The 23,355-nt window shown below is 54.9% G+C and overlaps 1 protein-coding gene across 11 annotated transcripts in view; it reads right to left on the minus strand.

The window, feature by feature from the left end:
• DOT1L (DOT1 like histone lysine methyltransferase) overlaps positions 1–22,385 on the minus strand; it is a 58,031-nt gene extending 35,646 nt beyond the window's left edge. For 10 of the 11 annotated variants that reach the window (XM_059918910.1, XM_059918903.1, XM_059918902.1 and 7 more), the window contains exons 1-3: positions 22,068–22,385; positions 9,680–9,723; positions 27–101 (exon numbers count right to left, since the gene is read on the minus strand). In XM_059918910.1, coding sequence (XP_059774893.1) covers positions 27–101; positions 9,680–9,723; positions 22,068–22,148 — 200 coding nt within the window. In that variant the 5' untranslated portion in view covers positions 22,149–22,385. Of the gene's footprint in view, positions 1–26; positions 102–9,679; positions 9,724–9,847; positions 10,080–13,756; positions 14,078–22,067 lie in introns of those variants that run through there. The other variant, XM_059918897.1, reaches the window with a different exon arrangement.
• Between the last annotated feature and the right edge of the window lie 970 nt (positions 22,386–23,355).

The raw sequence follows: 23,355 nt of genomic DNA on the forward strand, positions 1-23,355 counted from the left end.
CGCAGCCCAGGCAGAACCCGGCTTACCTTTTGGTGTCATAGTCGATTAAAACATAATTCTCCATAGCGAGCTTGAGATCTGGGATTTCTTCACAGACCCACCTGAAACACAAAGAAAACTAGTATTAGTGCTCTGTTTTTTTACTCTCAACACTGTTCTTAAACGCTGTTTACTCTACAAATACAAAAACAAAACATCCTCATTACCCAACTCAAAATGTGAAAGAGTGAAGGGAGGTGTTACTTCAAAACAAAGGCTGTGAAGTTTACAATGCTGTCATTACAATGATGCTGTCCTTATGAATTACACAAGTATTACATTGCTTCAAGTTCCAACAATGTTGTCCATTGGGAGCTAAATGGACTTAATGTGTTACAGGGTCTAGGAAACCAAATCAGCTCAAATCAGGGAGTCTGAAAAGCAACGTATCCACCAGAAATGAAAGGGAACTATTATTTGAAGAATTAACTAATCCCAAGACAAACAACGGGGCTTCTTCAATAAACACACTGAAGGAATTCCCTGGTGGGCCAGGCCAGTGGTTAGCACTCCGAGCTTTCGCTTCCAAGGGCCTGGGTTCAATGCCTGGTTGGGGAACTAAGATCCCAAAAAACAAAAACAAAAACAAAAAAAACACTGCAAGGGAAAAAAAGAGATGGAGGGGGAACCTGCGGACTGAAAGACAAAAATATATCCACCAAACCCAAGGTGTAACCCTGATTGGATCCTGATACAATCTTGAGAAAAGTTGTGAAAGAGGAGTCATCACTACAGAACTTACAGAGAATAAAAGGAAAATAAGGGATATTATGAAAAATGCCATGTCAATAAACTCAACAACTTGGGAGAAATGAACAAATTCCCTGAAAGACACAAATTACCAAAACTGACAGAAGAAGAAACAGAACATCTGAATAGCCCTATACCTATTACAGAACGTGACTTCCTAATCAAATACCTCCCACAAAGAAACTCCAAGCCCAGGTAGCTTCGCTGGTGAATTCTATGGATCACTGGAGAAGTAACACTAATCCTTTTCAGCTTTATGAGGCCAACGTTACCCTGACAGCAAAACCAGAGAAAGACAAAGCCTTGTAAACATAAAGTCATCACGAGGAAAGAAATCTACAGACCAGTATCCCTCACAAACACAGACACAAAAATCCTTTAGAAATATTAGTAAACTGAAGTCAGCAATACATCTTATTCACGTAGAGTTTATCCCAGGAATGAAAAGTTGTTTAACATTCTATAACTAGTCACTGCAGGGACTTCCCGGGCGGTCCAGTGGTTAAGACTCTGTGCTTCCACTGCGGGGAGCAAGGGCTCGATCCCGGGTTGGGAAACTAAGACCCCACATGTCGTGTGGCACGGCCAAAACAAAAACAAAAACAAAAACAAACTAGTCACTGTAATTTACCTCATTAAGAGAATAAAAGAGAAAAAAAGTCATACGATCCTCTCAAAAGATACAGAAAACGCACATGACGAAATTCAATTCCTATTCACATAAAAACTTTCAGGAAACCAGAAACAGAAAGAGCCACCCTCCACCTGATGAAGGGCATGGGGTCGTGGTGGAGCTGCTGTCTCTGAGCAACAAGCCCGCTGCTGCCTGGGGCTCTGCCAGGAGGGGTACAAGGAGACCACAGGCCTGGAGAGGAAGGAGAGCCGGCTCTCTTGTGCCCACCTGGGTCCCTGTGTCATCCAGCCAGATTGCCTCATCCAGCAGCAGGTAGTTTTCTCCATCGTGCAGACCCCAGGCCCCTCCAAACACACACACCGGCCCTAGCCACTGGTGGCCGGCGCTCCCACGTCAGGGGTCTGGCTCCCCTCCCTGTGAGACCCGCCCAAGCTCACAGTCACCAGGGCAGCTGAGCAGTGCTGGCTCCCGTGTGTCATCCCCCCCAGCCCCCGGCTCCCTCAGACCCAAGGGCCCCTGGAGTCACTGCCCCCACGGTCATCACAGCCTCTCCACCTGGGCCTTCAGGGTGAGCGCCTTCACTGCTGGCGAGCTCTTGTCCAGCACACCTGCGTTCCCTTGGGAGGCCCCTAGCACAGAAGGCAAGGGCCCCCGCAGCCAGCACCAAGCTGGCAGTGCGAGCCTGCGCTCCCCAAGGATGGGATGGGCAGGGACCTTCAGCCTTCTACCACAGGTCCTGGACAGCACCACAAGGCAGGAAAAAGGAATGCACAGCATAAAGACAGGGAAGGAAGAAGCAAAATTGTCCCTACTCACACACACATGACTCAATACACAGACCATCCTAAGGAATTTACAGAGGACCTACCAGAACTCATGTGAATTCAGCAAGGTCACAGGACAAAGATCAACTACATTTATAAACGCCAGCAACAAAGAATTTTAAAAAGGAACAATTTTTTTTTTTTAATAAATTTATTTATTTATTTATTTATTTTTGGCTGTGTTGGGTCTTAGTTTCTGTGCGAGGGCTTTCTCCAGCTGTGGCGAGCGGGGACCACTCTTCATCGCGGTGCGCGGGCCTCTCACTGTCGCGGCCTCTCCCGTTGCGGAGCACAGGCTCCAGACGCGCAGGCTCAGTAGTTGTGGCTCACGGGCTTAGTCGCTCCACGGCATGTGGGATCTTCCCAGACCAGGGCTCGAACCCGTGTCCCCTGCATTGGCAGGCGGATTCTTAACCACTGCGCCACTAGGGAAGCCCAAGGGAACAATTTTACTTTTTTTTTTTTTTAATTTTATTTATTTATTTTATTTATGGCTGTCTTGGGTCTTCGTTTCTGTGCGAGGGCTTTCCCTAGTTGTGGCAAGCGGGGGCCACTCTTCATCACGGTGCACGGGCCTCTCACTATCGCGGCCTCTCTTGCTGCGGAGCACAGGCTCCAGACGCGCAGGCTCAGTAATTGTGGCTCACGGGCCCAGCTGCTCCGCGGCATGTGGGATCTTCCTGGACCAGGGCTCGAACCCGTGTCCCCTGCATTGGCAGGCAGATTCTCAACCACTGCGCCACCAGGGAAGCCCAAGGGAACGATTTTATATGTTACTTAAAATAACATTAAAACGTGGACTTCCCTGGTGACCCAGTGGTTAAGAATCCGCCTGCCAACGCAGGGAACATGGGCTCGAGCCCTGGTCCGGGAAGATCCCACATGCCGCGGAGCAACTAAGCCCGTGTGCCGCAACTACTGAAGATCCCACATGCTACGGAGCAACTAAGCCTGTGCACCACAACTACTGAAGCTCACGCGCCCTAGAGCCTGCGTTCCGCAACTACTGAGCCTGCAAGCCACAACTACTGAAGCCCGCGCACCTAGAGCCCATGCTCCGCAACAAGAGAAGCCACCGCAAATGAGAAGCCCCCACGCCGCAGTGAAAAGTAGCCCCTGCTTGCCACAACTAGCGATAGCCTGCGTGCAGCAATGTAGACCCAACAAACCCAAAAATAAACAAATAAATAAATGTAAAAACAAAAACAAAAAAACAACATTGAAACGTAAATACTTAGGGATTATCTTAATGAAAAATTTGCAAGACCTCTACATTGAAAACAAAACATCACTGAGAAAAATTAAAGACAACATAATAGTAAATATATAAATAAACAAACAATGCTCATGGAATACAAGACTAAATATTGTTAAATCTCCTCCTCAAACTGAACTGCAAAATAATTCCTATGAAAAAGTCCAGTAGGCTTTTTTCTGAGTAACAGACAAGCTGATTCTCAAACTGACATACAAAGGCAGAGAATCTAGAATAGCCGAAATAGTCTTCAAAAATAACAGCACTGTTTCAAGATTCACACTGCCTTAATTTGAGACTTAATGTAAAGCTACAGTAACCAAGAGTGGGGTATTGGCAGAGAGGTGAACGAACAGATCAATGGTACAGGACATGGAATCCACAGATAGACTAAATTTTAACAGCTGATTTTTGACAAAAGCACCAAGGCAATTTGATGGGGAAAGGAACATCTTTTCAACAAATGAGGCTAGAACGATCGAATATTGAATGGAAAAAAAAAAATCTTGACCCCCATAAACACAAACCCTCATCAGACATAAACAAAGATTAATTCACAATTGATCTTAAACCTGGATGTAAAAGCTAAAACCACAAAGCTTCCTGAAGAAAACAGGAAAATAACTGCATGACTCTGCAGGCAAAGATTTCCTGGATATGACCCAGACGACCCACCAACAAAGAATAAATTGATAAGTTAAAAACTTCCACTCATCAAGATGCCATTAAAGCCGCAATCAGCCACACTATGCATAATACGCTATCTCACTAGGCACTCAGTTGGAATATGTTAATAATTCTTATAACTCAGTAAGAAGACAAACAACCCGTTCTCAAAAAACAGCACAGCGCTTCCCTGGTGGCGCAGCGATTAAGAATCCGCCTGCCAATGTAGGGGACACAGGTTTGAGCCCTCGTCCGGTTAGATCCCACATGCCACAGAGCAACTAAGCCCGCGAGCCACAACTACTGAAGCCCGCACGCCTAGAGCCCATGCTCCACAACAAGAGAAGCCACTGCAACGAGAAGTCCGCGCACCGCAACCAAGAGTAGCCCCCACTCACGGCAACTAGAGAAAGCCTGCGCGCAGCAACAAAGACCTAACAGCCAAAAATAAAAATTAACTAATGAATTAATTAAAAAAAAAAAAAAAACAAAAACAGCACAAACTCTTCTCCAGGGGAAAAACCAGAGCTCTCTGGAGCAGTGGCCGACTCTTGCGCTGGGACACAGCAAATTCAAGATGACTCTGGAGCATCTGGCGGCTCCAGAAAGTGAGGATGTGCTCAAGAGTGGGTGGGGCCAAGTCAAAGGGACTGGGCACAAACACAAAGAGCCCCCCAGGCCAGCACAGGAACAGCCTGAGGAGCAAAACAAGTAATACAGCAGCGGGGTATGACCCACAGAATGAAGTCAATGCCTGAGGAGGAACAGCCTTTCCTCACAGAAAAGTTCCAATTAATAAATGGTGGGAGAATGACGGAAACAGAAAAGCACCTTTTGGGACTTCCCTGGCGGTCCAGTGGTTAAGACTCCGTGCTTCCCCTGCAGGGGGCATGGGTTCAGACTATGATCCCGCATGCCGCGCAGCACGGCCCAAAAAAAAAAAAAAAAAAAGCATCTTTCAAACGCCCCAGTAACTAGTCCTTGCAGTCCACCTCTGGATGCTAAAAGCAGAGGCAAAAGTCCAAGAAGAAACAGGATATCTGCACAGCCTTCAAGTATTGGGTTGGCCAAAAGGTTCGTTCAGAAACCCGAATGAACCTTTTGGCCAACCCAATATTTCCCCCACGATTTTTATTAATTAAAAAGGGGAAAACAGTAACTTTACACTGGAGAAATCTGGAAGATACCACCTCAACCACGTGATCCAAGTTAATGTCATCATGGCAAGACATGTGGATGCCACATGCCTCTTGCTGTACTCAGAGCTCTTATCAGGAACACTTTTTGGTCAAATGCTTTTTCTGCACCCATTCCATACTACTGGGAAGCAGACCACACGTGACGTTTTCATCCATAAATATTTCAGTATTTAACTGTAAAACTTATGGCTTCTTTTTTTTTTTTTTTTTTTTAAATTTTATTTATTTTAGTTATTTATTTATTTTTGGCTGTGTTGGGTCTTTGTTTCTGTGCGTGGGCTTTCTCTAGTTGCGGCGAGTGGGGGCCACTCTTCATCGCGGTGCGCGGGCCTCTCACTATCGCGGCCCCTCTTGTTGCGGAGCACAGGCTCCAGACGCGCAGGCTCAGTAGTTGTGGCTCACGGGCCTAGTTGCTCCGTGGCATGTGGGATCTTCCCAGACCAGGGCTCGAACCCGTGTCCCCTGCATTGGCAGGCAGATTCTCAACCACTGTGCCACCAGGGAAGCCCATGGCTTCTTTTTTTTTAAACGTAAGTGGATGCCACTGTCACACCTAGGGAAAATAACACCAGGAATAGTAGAGAATTCCTCAAACTCATAGTGGGCATCTGTGAAGAACCTACAGCTAACATCACCTCAGTGGTGGAAGGCTAAATCTTTCCCACCAGGATCAGGGAAAAGGCAAGAACACCAGATTTCACCACTTCATTGCAAAACAGTCTTGAAGGTTCCAGGCAATTCAGTAAGGTCCAGAAAAAGAAATAAAATCATGAAGCCTGTAAAGGAAGAAGTAACGCTGTCCCCACTTACAGGTGATACAATTATTTCCACAGCAAGTCCCAGGAAATCTATAAAACTACCACTAGGATTGATGAATTAAGCACAAGGTCATGGTTAATACACAAAAATCAACAGTATTTTTACCCAGTAGCAGAAGGCAAATAGAACTTAAAATTTAACACACAATCCCACTTATGGTAATGACAAAAGCATGAATGAGCTAGGAATAAACCTAACAAAAGGTTGTCCAAGACCTCCACACTGCAATGCCAGAGCTGCCAAAAGAAATGTTGAAAGGCCTAAGTAAGTGCAAAGGTATACCATGTTCATGGATTGGAAGACTCAACAGAGATGGCAAATAACTCCAAGATGACCTACAGATTCAATTCCTAACTAAACTGTGCAAAAATCAACAAGCTGATTCTAATATTTACATGGAAATGCAAAGGAGATGGAATAACCAAAGCAACATTTCAAAAGAAGAACAAAGATGGAGGACTGACTCTGTCTGATTCCAAAGCTTACCATAACGCTGTGGTAACCAAGGTTTTGTACTGCCCAAAGGACAGAGCCATGGATCAGCGGCACAGAACAGAGTCTAGAAATAAACCACCTGGTACACTGTCAACTGATCTTTCACAAGGGTGACAAGGAAATTCCACAGAGAAAGGACAGTTTCATCAACAAATGCTGCTAGAACTACTGGACGTCTGGCATGCAAAACAATAAACTTGAGCCCATACTTTGCACCACATGTAAAAATTTATTCAAAATGGATGAAAAGATGTAAATGTAAAACCCAAACTATAAAACTTCCAGAAAACATAGGAGAAAATCTTTGTGACCTTGAGTTAGGCAAACACGTCTTAGCATGCAAAAAACCCACAAACCATAAAAAAAAAGGTGATAAACTGGACTTCTATCAAAATTTAAGATACCTGCTCTTTAAAAGACAATGTCATGAGCGTGAAGAGACAAGCCACAGACCAGAAGAAAACATACCTGAGAAAGGATAAATCACAATGATAAAGAATGCTCAAAATTCAATAATTAAAAAACAACCAGTTTTTAAAACCAGGCAAAAGATGATGAATGTCATCAATTATTAGGAAAACTCTCATAAAAACTGCAATGATACCACCACACGACTCGAACAGGACCAGCAAAAACAACGCAGTGAACATCACCTGCCAACAACGGGCGCCACGGGAGTGGTCCTGCACTGCTGCCTGCAGCGCCAAGTGGGGAGGCCCCTTTGGAAAACACTTTGGCAGCCTGTCTTCAAGCACAACCAACCCAGCAATCCCACTCCCGGGTATTTACGCAGAAGGAAGGGAGATGTGTCCACACAAAAACCTCCGGGGGATGTTTACAACACCTTCATTTACAATTGCCAAAAATCGAGATCCACCCAAACATGTCTGTCATCTGGTAAACGAATAAGTGAACTGTGGTCCATCCTGCAATGATGCACTCCTCACGAATAAAAAGGAAAAACTATTGTTACATTTTTTAAAAATGTAAAATTCTAGAAAATGCAAAGTAATCCACAGCAGCAGAAAGCAGGTTGGGCTGCCCGGGACAGAAGGGAGGGAGAGGTGGCCGACAGAGGGCACAAGGAAACACAGGGGTGACGCCTCTGTACACTGGTACATGGGGACACCCACACATCCACGTCGGCCACTGTACACTTTCCACACATGCAGTCTCCTGCACTTCAACCACACCTCGACTGTGTCATGATAAACCCTAACGTGGAAAAGAGGAAAGTGGGTGGACGTACAGGTGAAACAAAAGCAGCTGAGAGTCGGCGAGTGCTGGGCTGGGCGGCTCATCACACCCACTGCCTACCTCTGGGCATGTCGGAAATCCTCCAGGATAAAAAGTAAAATAAGAGGAAAAACAAAATAGGTTAACTACTCTCTTTGCCAGTGAACAGAACCCGTCTTCGGGGACACGAGGGAAGGAGGTGAAGTCGCCTGTGAGATGAGGAGCAGGCCTGCGGCTGGCAGGCACCGCCAACCCGGGAGGGGACCAGGCCTGTCTGGACAGCTGCAAATCCAGTCCTGACGCCCCGCACTGCAGGGACACCCCCTCCCTGCAGAAAGGAAGCAGGTGGGGAGGCCAACCCGCCCCCCGGAGCTCGCTCGGCTCCGGCGAGTGTGTGAGAACCCAGGCTGGCCGACTCAGTGCCCCCCGCCTAATCACACAGCCCCACTTCCTAACCAGCAGCTTTCTTTAAAAATAAACCATTATTATTTATTTTTTTTTAAACGTTCACCTAGTTTCTTCTTCTTTTTTTAAGTATTTGTTTATTTATTTATTTATGGCTGTGTTGGGTCTTCGTTTCTGTGCGAGGGCTTTCTCTAGTTGTGGCGAGCGGGGGCCACTCTTCATCGCGGTGCGCGGGCCTCTCACTATCGCGGCCTCTCTTGCTGCGGAGCACAGGCTCCAGACGCGCAGGCTCAGTAGTTGTGGCTCACGGGCCCAGTTGCTCCGTGGCATGTGGGATCTTCCCAGACCAGGGCTCGAACCCGTGTCCCCTGCATTGGCAGGCAGATTCTCAACCACCGCGCCACCAGGGAAGCCCCTAAACCATTATTTTTATGATAGATTACACCATTAACAAAAAAAAAGTAGATCCCAAATTCTCAGCACCACCCCTGGACAGGCCCACCCTGCGAGACTCACACCCATGATTTCACTCAGTCTTTCAGACAATCCTGCAGGAGGCCCTGCTCAGCCCCGAGAGCAGAGAAAACAATCTCAGGGAGTCTGAGGCCACTCAGCCACCAGGGGCAGGACAGGGCCTCACATCACAGCCCAGACCCCCATCCTGACTCCTTCTTGGGGCACTGCCAGCCCGTCCGCCCCAGGTTCAAGCGGATATAATGGCGTGTGGCCCAGGCAGTGGCTACACAGCTAAGGATTTTAAGGAACAATGCAGCGAGATGCCAGGGCCATGGTCACACACGTGGAACATCTAAAGCCAAGAGTGGTCGCAGGATTCCGCGCATGGGCCCCCGAGGGCACTCTGGAGGCCATCGCAGACCCTCAGGTCCCACGTGAGGAGACAGCCCACTAGAAACACAGCAGGCGGCCCTCCTCCCAGATCTCGCCCGGGTCAGCCTCCTGGGCACCCGGCCTCCTCTGCACAGCACGGGGCAGGCTCACAGAGGGAAGAGCAGCCCAAACCCAAAGGTCACAGCAAACCCCACGGGAGAAGAGTAAAACAAGGTGATGAGGTGAGAGGGGAGGGGGTCCCTCGGGAAGCTGGCCACTCAGGATTTCCAGCCTCTTCCACAGGAAGCCAGCTCACGAAGCACCAAGACCTGTCCTGGGTCACACTCAGAGGACTTGACCCCCTGACCCCACAGTCCCGCTTCCCAAGCCTCCTCGATGCTGACGATGCTGACGCAGATCAGCACGGAGGAATGGGGGCGCGCACAGCTGGGGGGCTGCTGGGAACTCAGGACTGGCCCACCCCGAGGCCCCGCCCCCGAGGCCCCGCCCCAGCAGGCGCCACACTCACCGGATGGTCTCGATGATTTCATGAGCAGCATCGTGGTGTTTGTCCTGAAAGACAATGGGACAGGGTTTAGAGCCGTCCCTCCACCCTCCGGTGATGGTGGCGACCAGAGGAGGCGGGTGCTGCAGCCCCCAGGACTCCCCGCCTCATTTCCCGACCCGCGGGACCTACCAGAGAGCCCTACCCACAGCGCTGGGGCCATGTCCTGCCACGTGGGACACGCTGGCTTCGGGAGCGCCTGTTCCTGCAGTGCCCTGCCGCCCAGCGGGCTGCGGGGAAGGGACCGGGACGGAGTCTAAGCCCCCGACCCTCCTTCCCCAGGACTTCCCCCGGGCGCTCCTGCAGCCTGGAAGCCACAGGCCTGGCTCTGAGTCCCTGAACCGCTGCAGGCCTCGGTTTCCATCTGTAAAATGGGGAAACACCAGTCGTGCAACCACCGGGAGCAGGCAAGCAGCGGTCCTCCCTCCCGGCCACAGCGGCGCTCTCCTCTGGCCCCACTGCGCCCGGCGGGCTGGCCTCGCCGCTTTCCCCGAGGAGCACGTCGGGGGTCGCTCTGGCCTTTCGTCGGGGTCTTGGCGGCCAGCTAACCCAAGACCGCGCAGAAACCAAGTGAGGACGACGCATCGTGTGGACGGTCTGTAACTCTAGACTGCACCTCCACCCCGCCAGTGAAGGTTTCTATCGCGGTGAGGAGGGGCCTCGAAGAGAATGCACAGCGAGAGGAGGGGCCGCGAAGAGCATGGGCTGAAGCCGGAGGTGAGACGGTCAGGCCCAGAGCTGCCAGCCCTGCCCCGGGACAGCAACTGCCCCTCTCAGCCCAGGCCACCATTTCCACGCTTCACAGTGGAGGACGGCAACGCGGGCAGAGCCCCTGCAGGCCAGGGCACAGATGCCCGGAAGGTCCCAGGGCAGGGCCCCCCATGGCGCAGCGTTCCTAACAGGTCAAACAACTCCGGAAACACCCTTCGTGTCCTAAGCCTCATCTTTGCAACAGCAGCCCTACTGAGATATAATTCACACAAAATGGGCCCCCGCTTCAAGTATACAGTTCAGTGGGTTTTAATACATTCAGAGCTGGGCAACCATCACCTCTATCTAGTTCCAGAACATCCCATCACCCCATTAGCAGACGTGCCCCAATCCCCTCCCCAGCCCTTGACAACACTAATCCACTCTCTGTTTCTGTGGATTTGCCAGTTCTGGACGTTTGTAAATAGAATTACGATATGTGACCTTTTGCCCAGAGTCTTATTTTTTAAGGCAAAGGAAAAAAACCAATCTTCTATCGTTCTTAATAACATCCTCCAACTTACCAAGGATGGAGCAGTAAATATCCATTGAACTCATATTACTTAGACAAGGTGGGGGGCGGGAGGTGGAGCACGTGCGGTCCAGCACAGGACAGCCCTGCAGACCAGTGGTTCCCGAAACGGGAGAACCGACCTGCAGCATCAGCACCACTGCTGACCCAGAAACCCTGGGGAAGAACCACTGATCGGCCCCAAGGCCTCCTGGCAAACGTCAGAAAACAGTGAGGACAGCTGGGTTTGGAAAACAGTCTGGCAGCTCCTCAAAGGTTAAACAGTTAGCAAATGACCCAGCAATTCCTCTCCTGGTGTCTGCCCAAGAGAAATGAGAATATTCGTCCACACAAAACCCTGAACATTGGGCTCCCCTGGTGGCTGGTGGCACAGTGGTTAAGAATCCACCTGCCAATGCAGGGGACACAGGTTCGAGCCCTGGTCTGGGAAGATCCTACATGCCGCGGAGCAACGAAGCCCGTGCACCACAACTACTGAGCCTGCATGCTGCAACTACTGAAGCCCGCGTGCCTAGAGCCTGTGCTCCGCAACAAGAGAAGCCAACGCAATGAGAAGCCCGCGCGCTGCAAGAAAAAGTAGATCCCACTCACCACAACTAGAGAAAGCCCGCGCGTAGCAACGAAGACCCAACGCGGCCAAAAAAAAACCACACACAAAAAAACCCTGAACGTTAATGTTCACAGAGGCGTGATTCACAACCGCCAAAAGGTGGAAACCACCCAAATGTCCATCAACAGATGAACGAATAAACAAATGTGTCCCTCCACACATTGAAATATTATCCATCCATGAAAAAGAGTGAAGCACTGACACTCACTAAAACGTGGACGGACCCTGAGAACACGATGCTCAGTGAGAGAAGCCAGACAGAGAAGGACACACACGTTGTGATTCCATTGATGGGAAACGTCCAGAACAGGCCAATCCACAGAGACAGAGAGTGGGTTCCTGGTTGTCAGGGGCTGGGGAGGGGGATGGGAGGGATGCTAATGGGGATGGGGTTTCCTCTTGGGGTGATGGAATGTTCTAAAATTGGTAGTAGTGATGACTGCACTCAATGAATACATTACAAAGCAGGGAACGGCACGATTTAGGTGGATGAGGTGAAGAGTGTGGAAATTACACCTCAAAACAGCTATCAACAACAACAACAACAACAGGGACTTCCCTGGCGGTCCAGTGGTTAGGGCTCCGGGCTTTCACTGCCGAGGGCCCAGGTTCAATCCCTGGTTGGGGAACTAAGATCCCACCTGCTGCACGGCGCGGCGAAAACAAACAAACAAAAAAACCACAACAAAATCTACAGGAGGAAACGCACAGTACCGTTAGAAGCACCCCCGCCTCAGTAGGAAGATACTGAGCATCGCAGACACTCACACGGCCGACGGACTCTGTTCCTGCTCCACAACATTCAGTGAGTCCAGACAGACAGTCCTGGCAGCCCTGAATTCCCTGGGCTCCTGTACCCACTGAAAGCAGAGAAGACGCCACGCTGTCCCGCAGGGTCTGCTCAGAGACAAACGCACACAGCACAGTGTACAAGGCGCTGAGTAGTCACAGGGTGAGGAGGAGGATCTAGAACTTTCCACCAACGCTCTCTCGCGTCACACGCCTCCTGAGGGGAGCCGGGCCCCGTGCACTGAGGAGCCTCAGCAGCCCTGCGGGGGCCCACATGCAGAGGAGCCACGGGAGGGGCCTCCTGGAAGCCAGGCATCCCGCCCGGTCCGGCCTTCGGATGGGGCAGCCCCGGCTGAAGCCCCTACTGCAGCCTCCTGAGGGACCCTCGGCCGGAATCCCCTCGCCCGCCTGCTCTGAATCCCTGCCCTCAGAAACCACGGGAGGTCATCAGTGTGCGTCGTCTCAAGCTGCTAAATTCACGTCCGCGTTTAGGCCGATACACTACCCTGAGAGCATGGCCCATAAGAACAAGTCTTAGAGCCACAGGAGGACGTGACAGTACCCAGGAGAGTCTGATTCCGGTCACCACTGTGGAGTTACAAAACAGGGTGCGTGCTCTGAAAGGACCCCGTGAGCACATGCGTGTGCCTGAGTGTGCGCCGCGTGGCTGCCCCGTGCCGGCTCGGACTGCGCTCCCTCCCTCGGCCCCCCCAGGAGGCTGGACGCGCCCCGGAGACGCTCCTCCTGCAGGGGCGGCAGGGGCCCTCACGCAGCCCTGGCTGAGCCACCGCGTCTCAGGCCGCGTCACGCCGACCTGGGAAGACAGGGGCCTGGAACGTGGTCTCATCTGTGATGAGATGAACTCAAGATTTCCCAAGCTTTAAAACCAGAACGAAAGGAAGGGAACAGTTTATGACGTGCCTCCTACGATCTGGGGATGCTGCTTTAGGCACTGGCCAGCTTCCAGCGACCGTCCTGAGTCGTATGATTTAAGATGCCCTGATCACCATCGATGATTCAGAAGCTGTCACAGCTTCTCGGCTGTGGCCTCTTCTCCTTCACAGGCCTTCAGAACAGAGCGACACCAGAAGCCGACCCAGAAAGGTCCGACTGAGAACAGCCCTGAGGAAGCCCGCGCTTAGGAGCACCCGCACCTCCTCCCCCGGGGGAGCCCTGGAACTCCGGGGTCTGAGGCCAGCCCTGGGCTCGTTGCACGGGACGCCCGGCCTCCCCGTCCCAGCCACAGCCCCGGCCCGCTGCTGGCTGCTTGCTGAGTCACTGACTAACCCAGGCTCTTCTCACGGATGGCGTCAGAGCCTCCGCAGGAAGCCGCGCAGAGGCTTAGCGGAATGCTGCTCACCACAGAGCCGGCGGCCTCACTCCGGGATCCTGGGAAAACAGCCGCAGTAAGCACAACCGTTCCCGCCTGAAAAAGCACCCTGTGCGGAAGCCGGAGGCTGTCATCAGGCCTGAGCCGCCACCAAGCCCGTCCCGTCCGCCCGCTCCCCGCCCCTGCCCAGCTCAGGTGAGGGCGGGGGCCGCCCACGGGGCGGGGGAGTCTGGCTGTCCCACTCGGCAGGCCCCTGCCTCCTCCTTGACTGTGAGGACAGGTGTGGGAACAGGAACTCCACCCGGACGCCCGCAGGTCTGGCTCTGCCCCCGCTCGTCCCCGCAGGCCCTGCGCCCGGCGTGACGAGCCTGGACAGGAGGCCTCCTGGGTGCTGGCTGCCAGGGCACCGCCCACCCCTGAGCACGCAGGCCGGTTCACGGTGACAGGGGCACGACATCTGGAGACATCGTCCCTGGAGGACCCGGCGAGAGGCAGGAGGCAGAGACTAGGGAGGAGACAAGACGTGGACTCCGTCCTCCTCTTCCCACTCGCAGCAGGAAGACGCCGGGACCCAGGGGGCCTCCGAGGCAGGGGCATCACACCGGGACGAGCGTCAGAATCCCTGGTCAGAGTGGAGTTCTGGGGCCACCCGCAAAGTTTCAGAGTCAGCAGGTCTGGGCCCCAGGAACCCGCATTCCTAACCAGTTCCAGCTGGTGGGAAAGCTGCTGGCCCAGGGGCCCCGCTCAGAGAACCACCGGCCTGAAGCAAGCAGGGACCACACTCTCTATCACCGTCTGCTGAGGGCACGAGTGCCCAGGAGGTGCCGAGGGGGAGCACCCTGGGCCTCTGCCCGCGGTCCCCACTCCCCAGCAGGCTGCAGGGGGCACGGCCTGCGGGCTGGGGGTCGCTGCCTTCTTCCCCGCGGCTCTGCACACCTCCGGGGCCCTGGGGTGGGGGCCAAGACAAGTGGGACAGAGCGGCCAGGGTGGGATGCACGCACTGTTCCCCGAAGTGGAGAAGCACAGCGGGAAGAGTCAAAGGCAGGGGAGATGGAACACGGCGGGAGGTCTGCCGGCTGTCTGTCTGCCTCTCTCAGTGGCAGGGCTTTGAGAGCAGAGGTCTGGCTGGAGGAGTGGAAAATCCACAGAAGGCTCTCCGTCTGGGAGGAAAGCCAGGCGGGTGAGCAGAGGGCCCCGAGGCCCAGCGAAGGCGCTCAGCCTCACCTCTCAGCCCTCGGCCCCGCTGGGGAGCACCCACTCGCCAGGGGGAGGGAGCAGGGGGTGAAGGGGGAGGGGGAGGGCCAGCGCCTGCGGTGGGCCTGAGTATTCAAGAAGCGACCAGGTTTTCACTTGAAAATGAGTGCATCTCACACAGGGGCGGGGGTGGCAGAGAGACTGGCTGTGGAGCATCACATGGGTCTCGTCCACAGTCAGCCCCGGACGTTCGCAGGCCCCCAGCAAGGGGGTGCTGCCTGGCCCCAGGACCGTACCGGAGGACAAGCCAGGCCAAGGAGGGGAACCGCCTGGTAAAGCGAGGCAAAGGAGAGAGCCAGGAAGGAGGCTCTCCTCCCACCGCCGACCCGGCCCTCTCCCCGCAGGGCCAGGCGACAAACCAGGCTGGTCTCGGGACTGAGCTGCGTCGCAAAAACCTGCCCACAAGACCGGCACTGCAAGGAACAGTCAACATGGGAAAACAGGAAGGGGCTGCCGGGACCCCATGAGGCCAAAGTCCAGCTGGAGGAGGAAGAGAGAAGAGGGAGCGGGCCCGTGGCTCCCGGGCCACGGACACAGTGCAGGACACGGTGGGCCCGTGGCCCGGACCCGGGCGGGTGGGACCCGCTGTGCACACAGGGGCCCCGATGACCAGGGTCCAAGGAAGGAGTCCTCACGAGGGAGAGGGGTCTAGAGCCTCACTGTGCCCACAGCGGCCCCTGGCCACCTGGACGAGGGGCAATGGTGCGCGCTGGCCCACTCCAGTGCCATGTGCTGTGAGCACAAGATGCACACGGATTTCTAAGACATAGCGCGCGCATGCACACACACACGAAGTAAAACTGCCCTTTACTAATTTTTTAAACGATACGTTGAAAACGTAGTATTTGGGCTATACTCAGTTATGTACAATCAATGCTGTGAAAACGTACCTCGCCTCCTCCTTTTGACTTGTCACGTGGCTACCAGGAGGGCACGTGCGTGGCTCATGTACCACCTCAACTACCGCCGCACCTGCGGGAGCGTTTCCAGACCTGACCCTGAGCCTGAGCTCCACGCCTGGGTCCGCAGCTCACGGAAGCCAGTCTGCGCAGAGCCAGGACCGGCCGGGACGTTCTGCTGTCCGGGCAGCCGTCCTTCTGTAGGACGGGCATGGGTGTGTCCCCAGGAGGACGGGGCGCCACGGTGGCTCCAGAGGTGACAAGACCATTTCAGTTGCTTCAATCCAAACTAGCCCACCTGTAACAGCCCAGGCCGCCCAGCCACCCAAGGAGCCCCTGCAAGTGCTGAGCGCCAGACGCCGGGGGCCCGCGTGGAGGGGCCGTTGTGCAATGACTCCGGTGGGACGGGGGAACGCGACGACCAAAAGTTCACCACCAGAACTTTTCTTGCCGTCACCAAAGAAAATGCTTTACTGCCACAGAGCAGTCCAGCCTGAGGCCAAGGCCAAGGCCGTGACGGGAAGGGAGGGAAAGCCCAGGGATGGAGGAGGCCCTTCCGAGGGGGCACAGCTGGAGAAGGACTCGCCCGGGGCTCCCCGAGCGAGAAGTGGAAGCACGGCCTCCACCCCGCAGTCTCAAAGGCCAAGGCGAGCCGCGCCCCCAGCCTTCAACTGTCTCCACTCCAGCAAGGGGTCCTGTTAGCACCGTAGCAGTGCAACTGACGTTGCCCCACCCCAGGACCAAGCCAAACGAACGCCTCTCCAGGGGCCTCGAGACCCCACGACCTGGTCCACACAGACGGGAGCATCACTCAGCCCTGAGAAGGGGTGAAGCCCTGACACTCACAACAACGTGGACGGACCCTGAGAACACGACGCCCAGTGAGAGAAGCCAGACACAGAAGGACCCACAGGGTGTGATTCCACTGATGGGAACCGTCCAGAACAGGCAGATCCACAGACACAGAGAGTGGGTTCCTAGTGTCAGGGTCTGGGGCAGGGGACTGCGGGCCCTTTCCGCTGACGGAATGTTCTGGAATTAGAGGTGACGGTTGCACCGCTCTGTGAATATAGTAAAAGCCACTAAATTGTACACTTCATATGGGTGAGTCCTGTGGTGTGTGAATGCTATCTTGACAAAGCTGTTATTTAAAAAGACACAAGACCCAGCACGGCTCCTCCTCCCCTTGTCCCGCCCCTTCACCTGGTGTCTGTCCCAGACCAGGTGTGGGCCCAGCGTGTCCTGCGGCCCCAGCACCTGCTCCCCGGTGGGAGCCTCACTCAGCCCGCAGGGCGAGCGCAGAGCAGACGCCAGGGAGCCACCTGCAGACCAGGGGAAACGTGAGCCACCACCACCACGCGACGTGCAAATCCTTCCCGAGAGCTCCCCGCCCCGAGCCCCACGACTCCCGCCGTCCCCATGGGCGCCACCCCGTGGCGGCCCCTCGGCCCCCAGCACACAGCCTGCAAAACCCCTTCCCCACCCGGGAAAAGACGCGTCAGGTTTTTAAGGGACAAGCGTTCTCAGAGATAACCTCTCTCACACACCGGCTGCCCGTGCACCTGGCGTGACTCTAACACGCTTTCCGGGCATCGGCCGCGCACCCCATGACTAACTGAGGGGATTCAAACGGAAGCCCCTCAGAGATGAGGAGGCATCGTCATCCAAGGTCAATACTCAGTGAAGCACACAGCCTCCGACCTCCCAACTGCAGCTCCCGGGAACCTGTGACTCGGCAGCCCTGCCAGGCGCCATGGACAGGAAGAGGGCCCGGTCCCACACGGGGGCGCCAAGGAACAGAGCCCCGGGCCAGGCACCGCGACAGCGGCCGTGGGTGGGGAGACAGAGTCTGGGAAGGAACGACAAAGGCGGGCAGTGAGGGAGGCACTACAGAGCCATGCGTGAGCTGCGGAGCACCGCGGACAGACACCCGGCACGTCCTCTGTGAACACCCTTGGGACCGCTCAACGCCACGGGTGCGGCAGGAGACCCGGCTGGTGGGAACGGCAGGGACAGCTTGAAGGGACAGAGAAGATGCCAAAGAGGCCTCCAGGCAGCGCCCTGAGTGGGAGGAAAGAAAAAGGACTGTCATCCCACAGCCAGGGAGACAAGGCGCACGCACTGGCGAAGAGCGCCAGGACCACGAGAGGAGGACACGGCAGAAAGAAAGAGGGAGGAGAGGGGTTTCCTGGGAGACGAGCGCCGGGCCCGGGACCCAGGGACGCGCAAACACAGCCAGTCGCACCCTACAGGTCCCCAAATTCAAAAGGGACGCCAAACACTCTGTATCTTGATTGTACCAATGCTAATGAAATCATTACATCGGTGCGTAGCTTTGTAAGATGCCACCATCGGGAGAAACTGAGTAAAGAGAACGTGGGATGTCTCCGTCTTATTTCTGACGGCTGTGCAAGAATCTACGATAATCTCAAAATAAAAAGTTTAATTAAGGAAAAAAGGATGCAGCTCCTAGAGGTAGATTGGGGGTGGGTCCCCAGCAGCTCCGCCACCTCCTGCCTAGTGAATATCCAAAAGGCCGGCCACCTCTGGCTCCTCCCACCAGGAACAGAGCACACAGGCGGTATCTGGATGTTAGGGACCAAAGTACAAAAGCTAACAGCCACGTACGTATGGAATATCAGGCTTTTCCGGTGATCCCTTCCTCTTTAAAGAGGCTACTTCACCCACAGAAAGTCGTCAAAGGGTTAACCTGCCTTCCACCTGAGCTCAGATTAGGCAGGACTCACGCCAGCAGAGGTCAGATCAGAAAATATTTTCTGAGTCACAGGGAGGGATGGCTCACTCGGCCGCCCACTTCAGCTACTACTCACAGTCGAGTGAAGGGCATGACTGCTCAGCGGGCATTCATCAGAGACTCGTGGGCTCTCAGGAGGAAGCCAGAAGCAGGCGGGGACAGTCACGCTGGGGCCGCTCCACGCCCACAGCCTCAGTGAGTCACGGAGGGGAAGGACCACTGCACGCCCTCGCAGGCTCCTGCCCAGCCATCAGGCAGCCGAAGATACCACCTGCTCCCTCCTGAGCTGAGACCCGGTTTTCCCACCAAAAGAAGGGCCATGCTGCTTTAGAAATGCCGCCGTGAGCTGCAAGTGCATATCTGGGAACTCTCAGTCACAGAAGGAACAAAACTCGCCCTGCACCCCGCCCTCCCATTTGTCAACTGCGCAAAAGCCCATTTTGGAGGCTGGACACTTCCGCGTGCGGACGGCTGTGGCTGTTTGCACTTCCTCCTGCGGGTGCCCCCTCCTCAGAGAAGCCACTCACACCTCCCCCAGGGCAAACCTGGCAGCCCCACCCTCTGGGACCTCAGTTGGTCCCATATACGGTGCACTACACCTCAGCTGAACTTCTGTGTTTATAGATCACCTACCGTCCTCGGTTCATAAGTTTCTTGAGAATAAGAATACTGTCTACTGTCCTCTGCGCCCCCTGGAACACTCACTGTAAATATCCAGGAGGTGCTTGCAGAATGAATGAATCAATGAACAAACAAGCTCAGTCATTTCAAACGTGCGGTCACATGAGTAATCTGACCTTCTGAAAAGTTAAGCTTCTGGAAGGAGACCATTTTCTTAATGTATTCAGCATCGAGTCATCACAAAATATGAACTCTTATAAAGTACCGCCCCCTCACTTCCCATGAGAAAGCAAAATTCCTCAGTGGGGAAATGGGAGGGTAGCAGACGTTACCCGCAAAGCTTTAGGAAGGCTGCGGCTCGCTGAGCACATCACTAGGGCCCCTGACCGCCTGCCTGGTAGTGGGGCAGACACACCAGGAACGGCTACTGACCGGCAGGAGGAGCGCCCGGCCAGGCAGGCAGCACACCCCGCACCCTGCCAAGCGAGGTCCGGCCAGCAAGGGAAAGACACTCTCCAGTTCAGAACCGCCCACCGCTAGAAAGCCAGGTCCTGCCATGGCCTGGACACACAAGGTCTTTCTTACAAGGGTTACAAATCTGTGGCCTTGCTGTGCCTTGAATAAAAGACGGTGATGGGGACAACGTGACCATCTCCAGATGAACCTTCATCTTCGTTTCAAGTGCCTGGGTGCTGGGTCACAGTGGATTTCTAAACTCTTCCAATACTCAAAAATACCAATTTCTAAGATGCAGAAGGGTTGTTAAACATACACTTAGCACAGACCCCAGTCTCACTCCTGAGTATTTTCTCAAGTGAGGTAAAAACCCAAGTTCACATGGAAACCTGCCCTGGGATGTTTACAGCAGCTTTATTCCTGATCCCCATAAAACTGGAAATATCCCACAAGTCCTGCCACCCGCAGGCGAATGGACAAACGGAAAATGGAATACAACACAGCAAGAAAAAGGGGTGACTTCTCATACCCGCAACAACAGGGATGACGGACTTCCCTGGTGGTCCAGTGACTAAGACTCCGCGTTCCCAATGCAGGGGGCCCGGGGTCCATCCCTGCTCAGAGAACTAGATCCTGCACGCGGCAATGAAGATCCCATGTGCCGCAACTAAGACCCGGCACAGCCAAGTAAATAACTAAGTAAGTAAATATTAAAAAAAAAAAAAAAAAAAACAGGGATGAATCTCTGATAGGTTTTGCTGAGCCAAAGCAGCCAGAATCAAAAAGCTACATACTGTTGTTCCGTTTATCTGACTTTCTGGAAAAGCCAAAACCTTAGGGACAGAGAGGAGATTAGTGGCCAAGAGGCTAGAGGCACGCTGGCGCCAAAGGGCAGCAAATGGGATGACGGGATTGCTCTGCCGCCTGATGGCGATCATCTGTCAAAACTCCTAGAACTGTGCACTACAAGTGAACTATGCTTCACGGCTACTAAGGATAAACAAATTATTACATTTTGAAAAATGCGCCGGCCAGCCAACCGGTACATGACAAGTGCAGTAAGAGGGGCGGGGGAGGCGAGGCAAGTGGATCAGCTGGAGTTCTGAAGGTTCTCCCCACTTTCAGTTTCCGTGCCCTGGGATGTCTCCCCGCCCTGCCCATTGCTCAGGCCGCCCACCCGGGCCACCCGGAGCTACCCAACCGGAAAAGCCAGAGCCCGGGCTCAGCCGCGCCTCCGGGCGCAGGAAGAGCAAAAATAGAAAGCGCCGGTGCGCAGTGGCGGGCTGGAAACCCTCCGACCTCGGAGAACCGCGGAGAACCGGGGCCCGGAGCCAACATCGGCTCCCGGGCGGTCCCAGCGTCCCGACCCCGCCCCCGGCCGCGACACAGTTTCCACAAACTGACACACACGGAGCCCGCGCGAGGGGCGGGGCGCGCGGGCTTCCCCGCCGGGTCCCCTGGAGGCCGGTCCCCGGCAAGCCGAGCGCGCGAAAGGGCGCCCCAAAGGCGCCGGCCCACGGCGCCCGCTGCGCTTTCCCTCCCGAAGGCGGGCTGCAGGGCCCAAGCGTGGACCCTGGGACACGAACACGCGCACCACGCCGCCACCGGGGACGAGAGGCCGGGCACCAACCCGGCCGGGCACCCTGCATTTCTGGAATCACCGGGACGCCTGTGTAAATTTCCGTTTGGCCTGTCATTTTCCAAAGGCCACTCAAAATCAGGGGACATAATGCCTCCTCTCCAAGGGTCCAGACAGCCCACCCATTCAAATTAGGGGACAGAACGCCTCCTCTCCAAGGGTCCTGCCAGCCCACCCACTCAAGATCAGGGCACAGAACGCCTCCGTTCCAAGGGTCCTGCCAGCCCACCCACTCAAGATCAGAGGGACAAAATGCCTAACTAAAACAAAACAAAAACACAAAAAACTGGAAAGAGGGAGAAAAGGGTGTCCTCAAAAATAAAAAAGCTAAGCACGTTGACAGCGCCAAGAATAAACTACCAGGAAAAAGAAACCCTACATGTCAGATCATAAAGTACGGAAGGGCAAGCCCGCCGGCAGTCCAGGCCCGGGGGGACCGGGGTCCCTAACCCGGCAGAGCCAACGGCAGCCCGGCTCGGGCGCCCCTCGGAAGCGCGGAATCCCCGCGGCCAAGTCTGCGCCCCAGGCTGGCCCCGGCTCCCCTCTGCCCACCCTGCGCGCGGGGGCTGGAAACGGCTGCGGAGAACCACGGCGGGGTGGGAAGGAGGGTCCAAAGAGGGTCTGGGGACTCGAGTCGCTCAGTTTCTCGGTGGGCCCAGCGCGCGCCGTGGGGGAAGAGGGGCGGGGGTCCGAGGGGAGGGGACGGGCGGCACTCACGTAGACCGGCAGCGGCCACGGGTAGACGGCGGGCTCAGCCCCCACGGGCGACTTGAGCCTCAGCTCCAGCTTCTCCCCCATGTCTGCGCGCGCGGCCGCCGCACCATGCTAGTCGGGCGGTTGGGGGAGGGGCGGGGCGCCGCCGGCGGGGGCGGGGCAGGCGGGAGGGCGGAGGAGGGCGGGCGGGCGGGCGGGAGGCTGAGGGGAGGGGGCCTGGCCTGGGCCTCAGCCGCCGCCGCCGCGCTCCCGTCCGGCCCCCGGCTCCCTCTTTGTGGTCACAGGCCCGGAGCCTCCAAAGCCGCCGCCATCTTGGGCCGGCGTGAGTCGAGCACAATGAGCCGGGGGCCGGGCTGAACCACTCGCGGCGCGCGCGCGGGGGGGCCCGGCGCGAAGAGGCGGCGCGCGCCCGCTGCCCCGCCCGCCGCTCCGCGCGCGCCCCCCCTCAGCCCCGCCCCGTGGGCTCGCCCGCACTCACGCACGCACTCACGCACGCACGCACGTCCTCGGCTGCCCCCGGCCACCCCCACCGGCCCGACGTGGGGACCCGGGGAGACCCCTCGGGGCTTGCGGTGGCGGGTTCGAGACCCTCTCTTGGCGTACCGTGACAACCCCCCCCCCCCTAATAATAAGACTATAATTCCTCATTAAATGTGAAAGCCGGAATCCCGGCTTCTGTTCACAAGAATGCCGTGTATTTAGCCTATGCTAGGCACCAGACCCTGGACGCTCAGTACTGGCAAAAAAGGAAATGCCCTGCCCTCATGGCGCTGCCATTTTAATTGGAATAGTAGTGACAATGCTCAGGGGAGAAAATAAAGTGTCATCAACGCCACGGGGATGGTTAATCTCATGGGCGCACTGCGCGGGGCCCTGGCAACCACAAACATTATTCCAGATGTGGCCAGAAAGGTATTTTTCAGGTGAGGTTAACACTGAAATTGGTCCACTTTGCGTAAAGGAGATTGTCAATGCCGCGGCGTGGGTGTGCCTCATCAATCAGTTGAAGGACGAGAGAAAAATGAGGTTCCATAGAAAGAGGGCACTGTTCCTCCAATGGCCTTCGGACATCAGCTCTTCCCTGTGTCTCCAGCCCAGAGTCCTGCCCTGACTTGCCTGCCGCACCGTCACGTGAGTCAACTCCTTAAAACAAAACTATATATCTAAAAATACTGAATATATACAAGCCTATTAATTTGTATATGTGTGTATCCATATTATATATATGTATGTACGCATGCATATATATTGAATATAAGGTATGTGCATACACATATATATGTATATACCC

The sequence above is a fragment of the Balaenoptera ricei genome, chromosome 3, assembly GCF_028023285.1.
Source record: "Balaenoptera ricei isolate mBalRic1 chromosome 3, mBalRic1.hap2, whole genome shotgun sequence".
Classification (NCBI taxonomy): domain Eukaryota; kingdom Metazoa; phylum Chordata; class Mammalia; order Artiodactyla; family Balaenopteridae; genus Balaenoptera; species Balaenoptera ricei.